This window comes from Cupressus sempervirens, chromosome 6 (assembly GCF_028749045.1).
Source record: "Cupressus sempervirens isolate cs-2001-9-10 chromosome 6, ASM2874904v1, whole genome shotgun sequence".
In the NCBI taxonomy this organism is placed as follows: domain Eukaryota; kingdom Viridiplantae; phylum Streptophyta; class Pinopsida; order Cupressales; family Cupressaceae; genus Cupressus; species Cupressus sempervirens.
In genome coordinates, this window is record NC_143123.1 from 716437068 (window position 1) to 716456394 (window position 19327).

General features: G+C 38.9%; 1 protein-coding gene across 1 annotated transcript in view; it reads right to left on the reverse strand.

Moving 5' to 3' along the window:
- Nucleotides 1-1071: 1071 nt before the first annotated feature.
- VPS60.1 (SNF7 family protein) overlaps nt 1072-19327 on the reverse strand; it is a 104361-nt gene continuing 86105 nt past the window's right edge. Inside the window, exons 4-8 of the mRNA XM_089789503.1 lie at nt 2317-2410; nt 2148-2219; nt 1921-2032; nt 1595-1752; nt 1072-1462 (exon numbers count right to left, since the gene is read on the reverse strand). Coding sequence (XP_089645629.1) covers nt 1409-1462; nt 1595-1752; nt 1921-2032; nt 2148-2219; nt 2317-2410 — 490 coding nt within the window. The 3' untranslated portion in view covers nt 1072-1408. The remainder of the gene's footprint in view (nt 1463-1594; nt 1753-1920; nt 2033-2147; nt 2220-2316; nt 2411-19327) is intronic.

Here is a 19327-nt window from a genome sequence, read left to right on the forward strand (position 1 = left end):
GCATCCAAAATAGGTTGACAAAATGATAAAAGATACTCACCATTAGGTTACCATCTCCTTATATCCCCTCTCCAAGGCAAATCGAACCCTAAAAGAACCCTAAAGTGGATTTCATTTGCACTATATAATATAACATTATTTGCCCAATAAAAGCGTCCAAATAGAAAGAAATCATTACTTTATTAATGACAAATAGCTCCAAGCATCAAATAAGTCCCAACAAGTGATAATCAAATAGTAGAGATTGAGCTCTTTCCAACGAGCTATCACACATAGGCAAATCAATCCAAATGGAGCTAGAAAACTCCTTATTACTCCAAAATGGCTAAACACTTGGTCTTATTTAAATTATTAAAATGCTAACTTAGGAGAATATTTAAATATATTAAAATATTTCTCAAGTAGCCAAGGAACAACGCAAACACCTCCAAAACATGAAACTGAGTTTGTCACCTGCCTGTGACTGATGCCGGACAACATGGGCCAATTGGTAGTCTCACCTTCAAATCTAGAGAGACTCCTAAAAAATAGGGAACACACCCAAATCTCTTGAAATTGAGATCAGGGGTGATCTCATAGAACCTCAACTTTGAAAAACGTCACAACCTCCTAAAAGGTAGGAATCTCCTAAAATCAAGGAATTGCTCTCACCTGATCTACTGCTGCTTGAAATACCAAATCTGGACACTGACAACCCTAACTGAGTTCCTGATCACCACTGCCAACTTACGAGACTCCATAATAGGCTGACTCTCATGTCACTGCTAGACAGAGCTAAAGAGGGGACATGATATGTTCCAATAGTAATTCTTATAGAATATGCTAATGCACCATCAAAGCTGATGAATAAAATCTAGTGCAGGGTGGAGAAGGTCTTGACTTTTGCTTTCCTCCTTTGACATTTAAAGATTGCATTATTAGCCTTTAGGCGATAACGTAAGATTCTCCTATACTGCTGACCAGTGCCCCTTGAACATGATGTCAATTCTCTCCCGAATACTTTAGTGGTTACTATTTAATCATTTTTGGTGTAAAATAAATAAGTTTCAATTAAAAAGAAAATTGCATGGCTTTCTTTTTTACAACATCACAACTTTCATTTATCTGCTATTTTAAAATCACCAGCATCTTTTAGAGCTTCTGGATATTTAAGTGACATTGTCTCAACCATGTTACTAATAAATTTTAGATCAAGTAGCCTGCGCTTGTCTTCATTCAAGAACTTCAGCAGACACTGATACAAACCAGGATGACAGAAGATACAGAAAACCAACAGCAAAGATTGATAATAAAAAACAATGGGGATTGCAAGAATATGTCATTATTTATCTGTACATGGTAAGGATATTATGACAGGCAGGTTAGAAATGCATTATAATGGATATCCAGTAATCTGGAGATAGCCATCCTATGACCGTAGTGAGGCCCTTGGAACTGTTGGCAGCCCAAACTCATCTGTGGCCTGCAAATTTGTATAGTTCATCACAAAAGATTTAAAAATTACCCAATTATTAAAAAATATTATATGGCATTGTAATGAACAAGCTTAACTTTTTAAGTGGTTACATGGATGTCTAGTGTGCAATTTAAGTACCTGAGGGTTGGCTTGTGGAGTGGCCGATGAATGACCAGAAGGCGCTGAAGGCAAGTTGAGCTCAGCATCCAGATCAGAATCTCTATCAGGTTGCAAATATGCAGGCATACTATCAGTGTTGGTCTCTGAACCCATGTCAGCTTCTAATGCATCTAGCTCTGTCATAAAGGTTCCTATCAGTTGAGACTAGAGAAGAGACGCTACATTTAAAATCTTTCAATTGCAGGATTGAAATTTCTGAAACTTGGTTTTGATTTTTGGTAATTTATTTTGGCTCCTGAAAATTGCTAATCTTTTCCCTTATTGTACACAAAGCAGGAACTTACCACCCATGAGTTCATCTTCGTCAATGTCGTCCGGCACACTGTAGCTTCGCCCAAGTGAATCTTGGATTTCAGAACTTATATCCATTAAATTCATCATTTCATCTTGCATATTCTGCAAAATAGAACAGCTATAATGAATCAGATGAACTCCAAATAAAATTGGAAAAAATTGTGTGAAATAAAACCTAAATATGTAACTGATAACATTCAAGGATGAAAGATCATACATCAATGTCTTCAATCTTCATAGTTTTAAGTGATCCTTTAAGTTCCTTGTTTGCAGATTTCATGGCAGCTACCTGCCCAATCAAAAGAGCTGTTGGGTTATACCACATGTTTTGGATCTCTTTCAACTATTGCATGATGTCATAAAGCTTGAAGGACATAGCATATTACCGTCTGCTGGGCATCTTTTATTCCCTCTGCTGCAAAAGAAACCTGATCAAGATTGAACGTTTGATTGTAAAGCATATCCCTCTGTCCCTCGTACCTGAAATTGATGAAAAAATGCCAATGGGTTGTACCTTGTGTTAATTGAGAATAATTTCTAGAACAATGTACCAAGAAATGCCTCATTGACATTGCCAGCTATCTTAAGGATGATTGGATATCCTCTGACCACCTTGGCAATTTTTAATATCAAAAAAAAAAAACAGAAAATGTTAAAAAATCTGACTTCAAACCAGGTGATTTTGAAACCAGTTTATGGTGGATATTTCCAGTACATAAGGATATAAATGCATCATGTCAGCTTTTCCACTATATAATGTCCCTAGTCACAGGCGTGATCAATTGGCCTAGACCCCTAGCCTATTCTATTTGCCATAGGTTGATTGGTGTGCCTTAAGAGAACAATTAATTAATTGTCTAAACTAAAAGTCACTCATTTCACAAACAAATTATATTAACAATTTTATTATTATTGAAAAGTTATTAAAAGGAGATTTTCTTAGCTGTCAATCTTATCCTTATTGGACAAATCATTTGTAACTCTTATTCAAGGAGACTTTCACTCCTTTGTTCATATCAAATATCTTGTTAATCATTCTCTCTGTCATTACTCTCTGTAATATGGTATCAAACCTTGGATTTTGAAAACCTTTGGATCAATTACCATGAAATCCACGGACTGATAGTGAGAAATTGCATGCAAGACACACAAAAGATTGTGCCACAGAGGTAGCTGTACAGACAACTATTTTCCAATAGGTATTTATTGTGAAATTCATGCCCAGTTTTTGCACAGTGGCATTTCTTTCATGAGCTGAATAATGACAAGGGCGGATGAAAAGACCCTTTTCCAAGTTATGCTAATATTGATTTTCTTTGAGCTGCTATTAAATTGTCTCAGTACTGGTATTCATTTATTTGAACAGAGCTAGAGATTTATATGATGGGCAGATAACAAAATAAAGAGCATACAACCAAAAACAAATAGGCAAATCTGGTATATCAGTGAACAGCACCAGAAGTATAGATTATGATAGCAGGATGACAGATTGTTCAGCATTTAAAATCATTAACACTAATAACCAAAGTCTCTGAAGTTCATAATAAATAGAGACTGCAGAAATTATTGATGGAATAACAACTAGGAATTGATGAAAGATCTGACCTGTACATAATCAAATCAGAAACAGATTTCAAAATAAGCTGCACTTTCCAGATTACAACATAAAGAGATCAGAACTCTCATGCCTTTCAGAATTTCTCAGTCATAAGATTTGTTTTATGAAAACTATTTCCTTCAGCTGGATGCTAGAAACTAACAAAGAGATTCTCTGCTTCAGCGCTGAAAAGTGCTTCAGCAGTATAAACTGGCAATCAGCATACAACTGTTCCAAACTGGAAGACTATGCAGCCCCAAAATCTCTGGTCGATGAAACCAAGAACTCCACTGCCAATCTGTGGTGTCTTCCTAAAAATGCAAAGGAGAATCATTTGCAGGAAAAAAAGGAAATTGTATTATTATTAACCACCTCGAGACTGGTTAATTACTCCTTTCATTCCAAGCTATTCCTATCCTCTACCTTCCATGAATTATTCACCCCACACCAATGAAACTAAGCTCAACGGTAGTGCATAAAGTATCAATATATTATATAAGCTGCCTGTCCCAATAAGAAGTCACGTGCCAGATAGGTAGGAGCCACACCATACAAAGTTCGTGCCAAACTTCAATATTCTTGTCAATTCTTATTTTCTCCAATAGGTGGAAAAGCCCAATAAATGTATTAACTCCAATGTCATCAGCGTGATACAACGGTATCGCTGGCAATATTAAGAAATTTGTCTTTCAGAGAAGAATTCATAAATTTGACACAGATGTAGACTCCATCACAAATCCACCACTTTGGAAGTATTAGGTTTTCTTTCAGCCCTTCTATAGAACTCCTTAAGGTTTCCATCTCAAGAAATCATAAACATTTATCAAATCTAAAGGCATGTCCAAACCACTACCAAGATCCCCCTTATAAAGATCTCCAAGAAGCATCCAGAAGTTGGGTCCACTTTAGCCCCTATTTTAAAACAGCCAAAAATCAAGGATTGCATCCATTATGTGACTAGTCAAGTGCATGAGCATTGGCAACCATGAGTTTTCAGTGAATTCATATCCCCCTTTGTAGCCTGACTTTACTTCAAATTGACCATTTGAACAGTCAAAACATGTAAATTATAAAGTTTTAAAAGGTTCAGATTGACGTTATCTGTTCCATGTTTTATTTATCAATATGGCCGTTTTTCAACATAACCCACTCCCTGAGATAGAAGAGATAATGGAGAAATAAGTTTAATAAAGTCACCTGTTAACCCCTATTTTAAAATGGCCAAATCATTATGACTGACTCCATTATGTGGCTAGTAAAGTGCATGTGCATTGGCAACCACGGGTTTTCAGCAAATTCATGTCCCCCTTCATAGCCTCCGACTTTACCAAATTGACCATTTGAACACTCAGAAAATATAAATTATAAAGTTTTGGGAGGTTTGAATTGAGGTTATCCGCTCCATGTTATATTTATCAATATGGCCAGTTTTTCAACATAACCCACTCCTTGAGATAGGAGAGTTTAAGACTTCTATTTTCCGTGCCCTATTCCCAAAAAGTTGTTGAGATTGGAGTTTTGTCAGTCTGAAATGTTTCCATTTTTTTTCTAGGTTTTTATCGTCACAATTTGGTCGCCCAGCAGAAATTCATGACAAAAAGATAAGCAGTTCAGAAGTTATCAATATTTTTCTCCTGTGAGCTCTCAGGATTCTAGTCACAAACTATGAAAGCACAAAACCGTCATTTCCTCTTGTACAATTTCACACAAACAAGGCATGTGAGCAATGAAGCGATTATTTCATAAAGAAATGTCTCATAGGATGCAATAATCATTTATCTGTCACCATAGTCTGTTGAACATGCCGAATAACTAAGAATAGGGGGATGAATCAATTATCCCACACACTCATTAAGACTTTTCCAGCGGTTGGTTAACACTTAACATACATCCACAGCTACATAAGATCTTTCGTTGGACCACAACAATATACCATCGTGTTGGTTAACAGTTTGTCTTCCTTAAATTTATGGTTTATACCTTGACTCTTAGTGTGCCCAATGGGAAATGGAAAACAAAGCAACTAACAACAGAATGGATCAGTGTAGCAATCTATCAAAGACCCCTGAATTGAAAGTTACAGCTCCCTTTTAAATGCAAAATTTGCAATGAGTTTGTTTTTAAAGTTTTGGGGTATGCTATTACCCAGAGAGCAGAAGAGGCCAACAACCAGATTGTTTAACGCTTCAAACAATCCAAGGGATTTTCAAAATAAGGACTAACACCTAATATGCAACCTATTCTAACTCGGATGCAAGATTGTAACTATGCAAGACTACCTACAACAGCATGGAAGGAGAAAGAGTGACTAATTGGGCAATTCCCGGATTGCTGAAATAACTGAGATTTAACAATACCCAGATTGTCTCCTTTTCAGCTACTTCATTAATCAAATCCCGAACTTCTTATACAATCAATAAAACACACACATGAACTAACGTGCATATCACTAGGGAATAGAATAATACATAAACTGAGGAAAATAAAGCTTACAATCCACTGAGATGACAGAAATAAAGCCAAGTTTATTTCCAATCTTTCAGTTTTCAGTTGCAGCACAATCATCCCAAGTACTATACAACAACTAAATGAACAGCAAAATTAAAATGTAGACTCAGACTCACACACAGTAGTCCCAGCTACAGGGTTTTCCCACAAAATAATTTGCTGATCTTATTAATTTCTCCAAAAAGTTACATATATAGGCCTCTTTAAAATGGCCACTTACATTTGATGATCACCTTGCAGAGAATCTCAGAGGAAATTAAGAATAGGACTTGACTAGGTCATCATCCATTACAAAGTCTAAGCCTCCTGAGAAAATGCAAAAAATGGTTACAAGAGAGAATCGAGAAAGGAGAGAGGGCGACAGTTGTTTGAGAGAATATCAGAGCATCATGCTTTCTTTGGCGTCATGGCCTTAGCTCTATATGCTTTCATTGTATCCGTTACTTATACAATTCGTCGACACTTGGGATTATGATGTTATCAGCTTGAATCATTCAATAGTCGTGTATCTCTTCCACTCTAGTGATCTTTGATTGGAACTTTTCTGATGCTCGTCTTAAGATGGAATATGTTGATGAAAGGTCCTAGATTTTTGACACTTGGAAGTTGAATGGATCAGTGGCTTCATTAACAAATGCTAGGAATTTGGCTTTCATTCGTTCGACGTCCACCAATTTACCATTATTGGATGCATACAATTCTGCATGCAATACCTTTAAGTATTCGAAAATCTTCTCTATGACCTTCTACACTAGACCATGTACATCTTTAAGCTCATTTGCAGATCTTACAGAGCTTTCCACAATGAACTCTAAAGATTGCTTCCAATGAGGCAATGGCTCTTGACCTAATTTGAGGATCCTATGGGTGATGGCGACATTGGTCTTCATATCGATCACCTCTTGCAACAATGCCAATTTCTCCATCAATCTTTCTAATGCTTTGTGCATGGTAGCTTCATGACTAGATACTGCCTCCTTGAACTTGTCAGTATCTAGCAACAGATTTCCCAGACTCTCGATGAGTGAGGGTACCTTGGGTCTTTATTTGATCAATCCAAGAACGACCAATTTGACCAAATCGCCTTTCCTGTTGCAGCTTCAAAAGCAAGTTCTTGTTCTCTTCTGCACTTAGATCAAATGAAATGGTAGAAGTGCTCCCAAGTGTAGCTCTAATGTAGTCCATCAGTTCTTTGTTCAAGGCCTTGAGTACCTCTTTCTTCGCCCTTAACTCCTCTAGCCTGTCCTTTATCTTTTCATTGGTAGATTTCCATATATTAACCATGGAATCATGCACGGGAATACCAATGTCGACCATTCTGATCTGAAAGTCATTGGCAGTGAGCTCATGGAATTTGCCCTCCTTTTGAAGCTCTGCTATCTCCATCAACATATGGCCAGTAGAGGGATCAATGGCCAATCCTGCTATAGACTTCTGCTTCTTCGTCTTCTTCGATTGTGGCTAAGAAGAGGTAGCTTGCGTGATGAGGTCCTTGGATGGGGCAGCTTCCTCATATCTTCGATTTTTCTAATGAATGGTCTCTTCCAACCATGACTCGGTTGAGAGGACATTGATTGCTGACTAAAGGGTTGTATGGTTGAAGAGCTTCCTTGCCACTGAGGGTGTCTCCTTACTCTGAGTGGCAGTAGGGAAAGCAACCACCTTAGTAATTAAGAGGACCAAGGTATCATCATGTTGAGGTGCATCTTGCTCTTGACCATCCATGAATTGGTGTCACCATCAAGATTGATAACTTGGATAGGGGAGGAAGGCTTGGCCACTGATTTCTCTTTCTCCTGCTCTTTATTCTTCCCCTTATCCCCCACCTTTCCTGTATCCGAGAGAGATCCTCCTCCACAAGTAGGGGTGATCTGAACATTCTTCTCCAGAGGTTGATCTCTGCCTTGGCTAATGAACTAGGTTGGGCTTGCTAATGTTGAAGTGGCAACAGTGGTGGAGGTCGCTGCAGTTGACTGAGCAGTTCCAAAAGCAACTCCACCAATAGAGCCTATAATTCTCGTTCTTTTCTTTCTCGCTCTAGTCCACTCCACCCATTTGTCTATCCTTTTAGTGATCCCATGCATTAGGACTTCAATTGTATTGATGATAAGACCTTCAGGCAAGGTTGACACAACGGGAGCTTCCTTGATCTGCTCGAAGGACGAAGGATGCATATAGGGGCCATCATCTACAAGATCAGAAACATCAACAGTCATTATATAACTTAATTTCATCAATTGTGAGCCTAGACCAATACCTCTCTTGGGTTTGGTATTCATTGTGACAGCCAGCCCAAAAATCTTCAATGTCTGGAACATGTCTGTGTGCATATCCCAACTTCAAATGATCTCTTACAAAGTTCACCGGGTCATACTGAGACCTGAGTACCTCATAATCAACCAATTTGATCTTACTCTCAAAAATTTTAACTAGATTTCGTGCATCGGATATAGAGGCACAGGAATATGGTCCCACTACTATTGGGAAGGAAATCCCGGCTATGTTCTTTACATTGGAACACAAGGTGTTCACTTCTAGTATTTGTCAACACAATTCGACAAGAACAACCTTGTCCTTAGGTTACCTAGGAAGCCTTTTGGGAAAGCCATCAAAAGCACCGATCCGTAGGTAGGAGAAGCTCGAGAATTGGATGAAAGAGCATCCGAACTAGCCTATAGCCAAAATAGGTCCGGGTAAAAATCTTCGCACGAGACAACCTTGCAATTTCTAGCACAATCTCATAGTGAAGGCATCATTCACCTTAATGTACTCTTTGAAGCTCCTCTACAGCTGAAGGTGTGGGTAGAACTGAAATACACTTGTATTTTCATCGTAGTCTTCGATGCTAAGAAGACCCAGCCACACGTGATGCATGGCTAAGGCATATATTAAATATGAGGACATATAGAATTTCTTAAATGCTTTAGCTGAATTTAACCACGAGGCAAGCTCATCACATATGATTTTGGCCCAGTCTATCTACAGTCCTTTAGCACATATGGCTTGCACCAAGAAGAAGTGATGCTCCATGAAATCCATAATTTCTTCCTTTCCTTTTCAATCTCAATAGTAATACCAAGATGTCAACGATCTCTCTTTTCAAATTGGTTACAAAAAGAGTTTTTGGCATTTTTCTTTTCTTTGAACGAGGTGCTTGGAACCAAGTTCTCTGCATATCCTCTCTTCTCAAAGTTTTCTTTTCGTTAAACATAGATGCAGAGGACTTGAAATCAATGTCACAATATTCTCCCTTTACTGGCACGCCAAATGCAGATTGCATCAAGGCCTTATTTATCGAAAGAAGGATAGACTGATCGGGAAGCAAGATTTGCTTTGTGTCCGGATCATATCTCTCGATGCATTCTCTTACTAGTTCAGGAGCCTGCACAGCCATGGGAAATCTGGCAACTTCCACCAATCCACTTTCTTTCAACTTCTTGGTGAACGGGTTGAGAATTAAGCCTTCAGTGGAGATCACCTAAGTCATAAATTTGAATGAAGTATCGGAGAGATTCTTCAATTCGCTTTCCAAGCCTAGGAGTCGATCATAACCTACTGCTTTGATTGTCATTTGCTTATAATTTCAAAGAAGGGGGCGATCTACTCCATAAATAGTCGTTAGAACAATGAGGAAGCAAGTTTGAGGCAATTCCGATCAAATAGATGCAAAAATCCGAACATTGGTGCCACACGAATGAAATTAAGCGCAACCAACAATTCTAACAATAGGCTTTGCAATAAAATTGATAATCAACGGCTATATAAAACTTTCCATTTCTATGCATATAAAGACTCACAAATCTGAAAGCCATATTAAGTCACTTAAAATGATATAGTATCATGAAAAGCCACTTACCAAACCAAGGGAATTTAATTTATTCGAAAGTGCCTTATTTACTTCAAAACCCGGAACAAAGACTGAAATGATAACTCTTTATATACGGAGGGGAAAGCGTAGATCCATCTTTCCGTAAGCTTATGTTTCCTTTGATTCGGAATCATAGTGCAATCAATGATCCTTCGATACCTCAAGTACTTCATTCTCTTATTCTCCGCATCGAGCATTTGAATGCTTGGTTTCCTTTATATCGTGAATGCACCTTTATGACTGGCTTTTCCGGAAGCATCATTCTGGCATCTCCGCAAAATATCCTCACACTATACTTGCATAGTTCTTTTATTTTTCAAGTCTTTCAGAGAAGTAGCCTTTTATATTTCCAAAGAACGGAAAACACCTCTAAAAGCAACGCTTTCCAAAGGAAGAAACACTAAAAAGCGTTTTCCCTCAATTTTGGTTAGCTACCTTGTATATCCTTGAGATGAAGTTTCAAACATGGATTCTCCATCACAGACAAGGATTTGTTCCTTTTCAACATCACACCTGGGTTCCATTAATACATAAAAACTTTGAATGGAGCACAAGCCATGATGGCTTCGGAAACAAAGCAAAACGATTCATTTCCATCACGTGAGCAGCAAAAGGCATGCAAACCAGTTTCTTCGCACAGAAATGGATTTTGACCTTGGAACTTTGATTCAAACCTTTCTAAGCTTTGACTTTCACACTTTCTACAACTTCTCATCATAAGTCAAGCATGTATATATCTGTGCATACTCTCATGACTCTGATCTTCGAGGTCCTACTCGATGAAGTTCGCCAAGTTGGACAGCTAGCCAAATTACTCAGAATCCAAAGGAAACAAGTATGTTGGAACAAGAGAAATGTCACGGACACAAGAACTCACTTCTCATCGGGAAGACGCTCAAACCATATCCCATCCAAACCTAAATCACCTAGACCCCAAATGCATTGAAATGACAAGAATCCCACATGGAGGAATAAGGAAAGATAAAGCAAGGGAGAACTGGAAAAGACACAAAGTGGGAGTCCTTGGGAACTTGATGAGAAGAAAGTCACCTAGGGGCTATATCGACAAGCAACTTGGACAACATTGCAATGAATCCCAACAACTACAACCTTAAAAAGGGATAGACTGAAAGTTGGCAACACATCAAAAGATAAGCATTAAAGTGTGGTACACCAAAACAATGTACACCAAATTTTACGTGGAAAATCCAACTAAGGAAAACCATGAGAAGCTAATTCTTATGAAATGATAACAACACCAATTAAGGTGACACCGATCAAGCGACTTAGTAAAATGAGGCTAACTCCCTGAACAAGGGGTGCTGTTAGGAGGCCCAAATGTAGACAACGTAGATTTTTACCAACGTTGTGGGTTGGTCTATAGATTCGCAGGTCTTTGAATCCGTCTTCAAATTTACATAGTTGGGTAACTAGTTCTTTGTGGTAGCCCTTTGTTTCTAGTAATATTGATCTCTACCCTTGTGCATAGGGGTTTTTATTGATTCGTTTTTTCTTCTAAAGATTGTAATTTGGCTTTGAACAAGATGTGGCTTTGGGGGAACCACTTCCTTTTTGCCGAACCCTAGACAGTATCCTTCAACCCTCTTACCAAACTACTCAATGTGTGTTTACTGTGGTTTCACCTTCCTAATCTCCCACTCCATTTCTAGATGTCTTGCTTTGAGGCCATTGATAACTCCCTTGGTTGTTTTTTGAAGGTGGGTGATGCTATAGCCACATTAGGTCATTCCATTTTCACATGTATTCTGGTTGATATGAATAACTTCACACTGCTTCTAGGGGATGTCCTCATGGTCGGGGAACAACCATGAACTCAAGCATTGGATTATGTGGGGCTTCCCTTCTGTTGCCAGCTTTGCTTCTCCAGTGAACACATGGCTTCTGACCCCGCCCTTTTCCATTATAAGGGTGTTGCTACTTGGTGGAACGATGCATGTGAGGATCATTCGACTCACTGTGATTTTGATTCTCTTTCTAATCCTTCCTTGATGGATTCACAGGTTGTTGATGAAGATGAACCCCCTACTAAAAATCTAGATGATGCCCCTACTAATAATCAAGTTCAAGCTTTTTTTGCTAATCTGAGTTCTACTCCTACAACTTTGGATGTTGCCTCTGCTACTATAGGAGCAGCCCCCTCTAGCCATGAGGACCATTTGCTCCTAAGACTTCTTCTGCTCTGCACCAAGTTTCTACTTACACTACTCAACTTCCTCAGCCCTCTAGCCATTGTGTTGACAATTGCCCTAGAGGAGTTTCTTTTGTTGAGGAGCCTAAGGATAACATCACCTAGACTATTGTTTGACGGTGTAGAAAGATTTGCTCTTCCAACTGTCACACATCTTCTCTTGCGATGTGAGTATTATGGAAAAATAATGAATGTATTATTAAACAAAGATCATAAATGATCTATATATACAAGTATACACAAGAATGTTTCCATAACGAATAAATAGAGAGATAGAAACATTCAGAAGAGAGAAAGAGGAAGTTTCCATAATGAATAGAGTGAATATGGAAACATAAAAGAAGACCTTGGTTACCAATTCGAGATACGAATCCAGTTCGCGCACATGAATCAGATTCCTGATTTTTTATTTTTCACATTAGGATTCATGAGGATTCATGAGTACACATGCATTATACATATACACATTATATATATTTATTCCAAGTTTGGCCTGTGGGTCCTTGGGGATTCATGAAGGATTCGTGACAGATTTGTGTTGGATTCGTGAGGATCCACGTAGATCCGTGACGAATTCGTGTAGGATCCTTGTTTTGGACTGTAGATTAGTCTGGATTCACAGTCCACGGATCTAGACAAATCCACAATCCAAAACAAGAATCTTAACATGAATTCTGGCACAAATTCGGATCCAAATCAGATCTGAATCTGAATCCGGATCTAGCCTCCTGGGCACGAATCTAGTAACTAAGAAGTGACCATTAGAAATAGAAGTAAATCTACAAAAGAGAAACAAAAATAGAGAGATTTAACTCTAATACCTTCCCTAAATGGTCGGTCTAACTTCAAAACCAAAAAAATATAGAACCCTCAAAAGGCATAAAAGGCATACTCAGGTTTATCAATGAGTTATGCATGTTCTACAATATTAATCGGTGGCTGAGACCTTCCATGCTTCCGTTGGTCAGAAAGCAATGCGAGTCCTGCATTCTTGGATCACAAGACCAAATTTGTCAAGCAATAGTTGCACCAGATTTGCTTCTTCTTAGAGCTATTCTAAGACTGAGCAGATAACTGAGATGTGCCTTTATCCATGTGAAAAGATTAGGCTGAAAATGCTTGTTCAAAGGAGGATGAAGGGATGTTGCTGTCAAACGAGTGTTTCCAACAGTGCTACTGTAGAAGTTCGGTGCACAAATTTGGAAATTTGAGGTCAACATTTCTCGAAGTAATGTTGAGCGTCTCAATAAAGTGCTCATAGGATGATGGTAGACTTTTCAAAAAAATGACCACCATATCCTCTTCCTCCATTGTACAACCAATGGCTTCAAGTTGATCTCTGATGTCCTTAATCTTTAGAAGATGTTCCTATAAGAACATGTGCTCATCCATAATAATAGAGAATAGTTTATTCTTCATTAAAAAGGGCTTTGCTTTTATCTGATGTCTTGTGGAGATCTTTCAGTGTTTTCCAGATCTCTGCAGTTGTCTTGCCAAACGACACTTGTGGCAGTTGATCTCTAGTAACTGAAAGCTTGATAAGCATAACCACTTCACAATAAGCTCATCAAACTTCTCTTGAATAGCATCAAGAATGGTAGGACGAGTCTCAGTACCCAGAACAAGCACCTCAAGGCAAGAGTATTACAATAATAGATAAGATGTCTATTATTAGTTAATGGGTATCTTGTAAATATCTTTAGCTTTAGTTTGCTTTCGTTTTTTGCTTTCTCTGGAATAGAATGTTTCTATTCTTTACGATTGTTTCCTAAGGAAACATCGTCTCATTCTTTTGTATAAATTGACCTTTCGGTCTCTATTATTAACAAGCAAGTATTTACCGATTACCTCGTAATATGGTATCAGAGCTATTACTTAAATTTTTTCGAAAAAATTTATAATTTCTTCGTGAAATTATTTGTTTAAATTTTTTCAAAATTATTTCTATCGAATTTCTCTAAAACCCGCATAGGGTTTTCGGCCTAGAGAAATTCCCGAACTCGGGCTTGCAATTCGCGTGGGTTTGGCGTCCATTTTTTTCAGAGTTTGGCGTCCAGTCTGCTCGGTTCAAGAAGACTGAACGATTTTTTCTGCAAATCACGATTTTGGCCGCCAGATTTGTGACTGGTCTTGGCAAGCGTTTTTAACCCACGTTTTTGGTCACATGAAGGTTGAATGTTGGAGACACTAGCTGCCCAGTCTAAGCAATCAAGTTCGCAACCCAAAGCGAACAGTGTAGAGCACACTGAGCAGGCGGAATCTGCCTTTTATGCCTTCATGGCTAAAAGACCTGCAGATCATGTGTAGTCATCTGCCCGGTACATTGATTCAGGTGCTTCTCGACATTTCACTCACCGCAGAGACTGGTTTATTGACTACCAGCCTTATTCAGATTCTGTTATCTTTGGTGGTGGAGGAGAGTACACGGTTGTTGGTAAAGGCAACATTCAAATTCAGTCTGTTGGGAGGAAGCTCATATTCCTTGATGTGTACTACGTTCTAGGGATGGAACTAAATCTACTCTCGGTCAGTCAGTTGCTGCGACATTCTCCACACTTGGCAGTCACCTTCAGTTCACATCAGTGCACCATCACTGATCGGGCGACTAAGTCTATTGTTGCAGTTGGTCTTGAGGATCATGGTCTTTTCAGACTTACTGATTCTGGTGATTCTCAGGACTTAGCTATGGCTGCTCGGCGATCTTCCATCAGCACACTTTGGCATCAGCGATATGGGCACTTAAATGTGCATTATCTCTCACAACTTGCTCGAGATGAGCTTGTTCTTGGTTTGCCAGAGATTCAAACCCAACACCTTGGAGTTTGTGACGCATGTCAAGCTGGGAAGCAACATCGCACACCTTTCCCCAGTGGCGATTCTTGGCGAGCTTCTCAAGTACTTCAGCTTGTTCGTGCTAATATCTGCGGCCCTATGGCCACTCCTGTTCTTGGGTACAGGTATTTTCTGTTGTTTGTAGATGATTTCAGTAGAAAAATGTGGGTGTATTTTCTTAAAAAGAAATCCGATGCATTTACTGTATTTCAGAAGTTTAAACCCTTAGTTGAAAAAGAGTCTGGGAAATCTATTATTACTCTTAGATCAGACAATGGGGGGGAATTTTGTTCTAATGTTTTCTCCAACTTCTTGGATACACATGGCATCCAACGCCAGTTCACCACACCCCACACGCCACAACAGAACCGTGTAGTTAAACGTCGGAACAGGACAATCACTGAGATGGCTCGTTCCATGCTCGAACACAAACATGTTCCGAAGCGTTTTTTGGCAGAAGCAGTTAACACTGCAATTTATCTGTTGAACCGATCACCCACAGTGGCGGTCAAAGGTAAAACTCCGGAAGAGGCCTGGTCAGGTCGCAAGCCCAAAATCAATCACCTGAAGGTTTTTGGCTCTCTTGCTTTTGTTTGGATCCCTGATGCTTCACGCACCAAGTTGGATGCCAAAAGTCAGACACTGATGCTTGCTGGATATAGCAGTCTGCACAAAGCCTACCGCCTTATTGATGTTGAGACATCTCGTCTCATATACAGCCGCGATGTAGTCTTTGATGAGCAGCGAGGACCATTCATGCTTGTTTCTCCTGTTCCTGATCCAGCAGACTAGCCTATGTAGGTTCATGATTTGGGAGTTCAGCTTCCATTAGGTCCACCTGATGGGAGGGCTCCAGTAGCTCCTGCAGCTCCAGTCATGCCAGTGATACCTGTACAAACACCTCTGGCTTCTCCTACAGGATCACCTCGTTTTGAAGATGCTTCACCTGAGTTTGATCCAGATTCTTCTGATGAGGATCCTACTAATCAAGCATCTCCTAGTACTACTGTTGGTCATTCTCCTCTCCAGCCTAAGTGGTGGGCTACGACACTTGCTGATCTTCATGATGATGAGCTCATTGATGGGAGAACTGCTCGAAAAAAGAGCAAAACTACAGATTCTGTTAACTTTGCTCTTATGGCCAACATTCACAGTGTGTTTGAACCTCAAACATATTCCGAGGCTAAAGGAATTCCAGAGTGGGAACAGGCCATGCAATCTGAACACCAAAGCCTGCTAAAGAACAACACTTGGGTCCTTTCTGATCTTCCCCCAAGGAAGAAACCCATTAGCTGCAAATGGGTCTACAAAATCAAATACAAATCAGATGGTACTTTGGATAAGTACAAAGCTCGTTTAGTGGCAAAGGGCTTTTCTCAGCGTCAGGGCATTGATTATGAGGAGACCTTTGCTCCTACTGCAAAGATGAGCACCATCAGATTAGTCCTAGCCATGGCAGCACAATTTGGCTGGAAGGTCCATTAGATGGACGTAAAGAGTGCTTTCCTGAATGGTGATCTCCATGAAGAGGTCTACATGACGCAGCCTCCTGGTTTCAAGGTTGTTGGTAAAGACCATCAGGTTCTCAAATTGGTAAAAGCTCTCTATGGTTTGAAGCAGGCCCCTCGGGCATGGTACATCAAGATTGATACATACCTCAGTGATCATGGCTTCAAGAGGAGTTCTTCAGACTCAAATCTGTACATCAAGACTACTGACAGTGACATCATCCTTCTGGTTATCTATGTGGATGATCTGATCATCACTGGCAGTTCGGCATCTTTGATTCAGGGAATCAAACAACACTTATGCCAGTCTTTTGATATGACTGACCTTGGGCTCATGCATTATTGCTTAGGTGTTGAAGTTTGGCAACAGTCTTTTGGTATATTCATCTCTCAGTCCAAATATGTCAGGGCCTTGTTAGACAAATTCCGAATGCAGGATTGCAAACTTGCGTCTACACCTATGGAGAAAGGTCTCAAGTTATCAACCAAGTCTGATTCTCCTTCCGTTGATGATACTACGTATAGGCAACTAGTAGGCAGCCTCATCTACCTATCTGCTACTAGGCCTGATATCAGCTTCGCAGTCAGCTATATTTCACGCTTTATGACAGCTCCTAAGGCTGATCATTGGATGGCAGCAAAGCGTGTGCTTCGTTATGTGAAGGGCACTTCTGATTATGGACTTCTGTATTCTCAGAGTTCTAATCCTAAACTCAGTGGGTTCACAGATTCAGATTGGGCAGGCTCTGTTGATGATAAAAAGTCAACATCTGGATATGTGTTCAGTTTGGGATCCGGTGCAGTCACATGGACCAGCAAGAAGCAGCAGGTAGTTTCTCTCTCTTCTACAGAGGCTGAATACAGAGGGACTGTTAAGGCAGGATGTGAAGCTGTTTGGCTTCGTCAGATGCTTGGGGATATACAGATGTCACCAACAGGACCGACTACTCTGTTTGTTGATAACGAAAGCGTTATCAAGTTAGCACGGAATCCAATCTTCCATGAACGAACCAAGCATGTGGATGTTCATTGTCATTACATACGACAGCTGGTTGAAGACGGGACTATAGATCTGCAGTATGTTCCTAACACAGATCAGACTGCAGACATTCTCACCAAGCCTCTTGGTCCTGATAAGTTTGTCAAATTCAGAGGACAGCTTGGTGTGTTAGATAGATTAACCATTAAGGGAGGGTATTACAATAATAGATAAGATGTCTATTATTAGTTAATGGTTATCTTGTAAATATCTTTAGCTTTAGTTTGCTTTCGTTTTTTGCTTTCTCTGGAATAGAATGTTTCTATTCTTTACGATCGTTTCCTAAGGAAACATCGTCTCGTTCTTTTGTATAAATTGACCTTTCGGTCTCTGTTATTAACAAGCAAGTATTTACCAATTACCTCGTAATAAAGAGTACTCAAAGATTGTCATCATTCTCTGCTTCCAGGTGTTATAGTTCTTTCCGTTGAATCACTGACTGCCTTCTAAGAGCAAATTGGTGAGAGATGTCATAATATGTTTTTTTTAAAACAAGAATATCTAAAAAGGCATGAACTTCGAAGCAAATTGACAAAAGACCCAAAAAAAAATGAGGACGCATAGAAGAGAGCTCAAAAAACTCAAAAAGAATTTGAAATTAGATTTTGTATCCACAAGCTCAAAAATTGAGGCACAGAAAATGATACACCCAGAAAAACAACCATCAACCTAGTTGAGATCTACAAAAACTCAAGAATCTACAAAAAGTTTTTAAAAGCGTCAAAGAAAAAGAGAGTTTCAAAAGAAACCCTAGCCATTTTCGAAAAACCCAAAAAAAGGCAAATGTGACTGTAAAAATGGTGGAAAAATGCAGCCCTTTATTGCGAATCAGTCTTAAAAACCCTAGACGACAACAAAAATGGCGGCTGCTACATAAAGAAAGAAGCCCAAAAGGCCACGAATTTGCAAAAAAAATAGAAAAATGCTTAGAACAGTAATGCCCAAAAGAATAAATAAAGCATATTCCCTTCCAAAAAAACACTACTAAGAAACCCTACTCAGATTTGAGAAAAAATGAATTCATGCAAAAAGACAAAAGAAAGTAAAAAATGAACACACACAGGGAAAGGTTTTCAAAAATCTTAAAGAGTCTAAAAATTTCAAGTAGAAAACTGAAGATTTTCAAAACCTACTTCAAAAAGTAACTTAGAAAATTTCAATAATAAAATTATTATTTTTCGAAAAAAAATAGCTTTGATACCATATTATGGTAAAATAATGAATGTGTTATTAAACGGAGATCATAAATGATCTATTTATACAAGTATTCACAAGAATATTTCTATAATGAACAAATAAAGAGAAATAGAAACATTCAGAAGAGAGAGAGAAGTTTCCATAATGAATAAGAGAGAATATGAAAACATAGAAGAAGAGTGACCATTAGAAACAGTAGTAAATCTACGGAAAAGAGAGACAAAAATAGAAAGATTTAACTATGATAGTAAGTTTGACTTTTCCTCTAAAGGGTTCCTAGCCTTTGTGCTTTGTATTTGTTTTTCTAGTCAGCATTGGTTGTGCTGTCTGTGTTATTGATGGTCTGATTCTTCACCTTTGGGTCTTATTTTTGTTAGGGTCAGCCCCCTTGTTAGGCTGTTTAAATAATAAAGAGCAATCACAAGATTTGTAGAAGATCAGTTGGCAAGGGGGTAGAAAATTCAAATTCTGATGATGTCAGGAAATCAGAGGAACAAATTTGACAGTCAAAGGACTATCATTGAAAAAAGAAAATACCCTTGTTTGACGATCAAACAAACGTCAATTTTATCGTTACAGATTTGAAGTCGTGGCAAAAAAGGGCCAGTCAGAGGATGACAGGAATACTAACTAGATGAT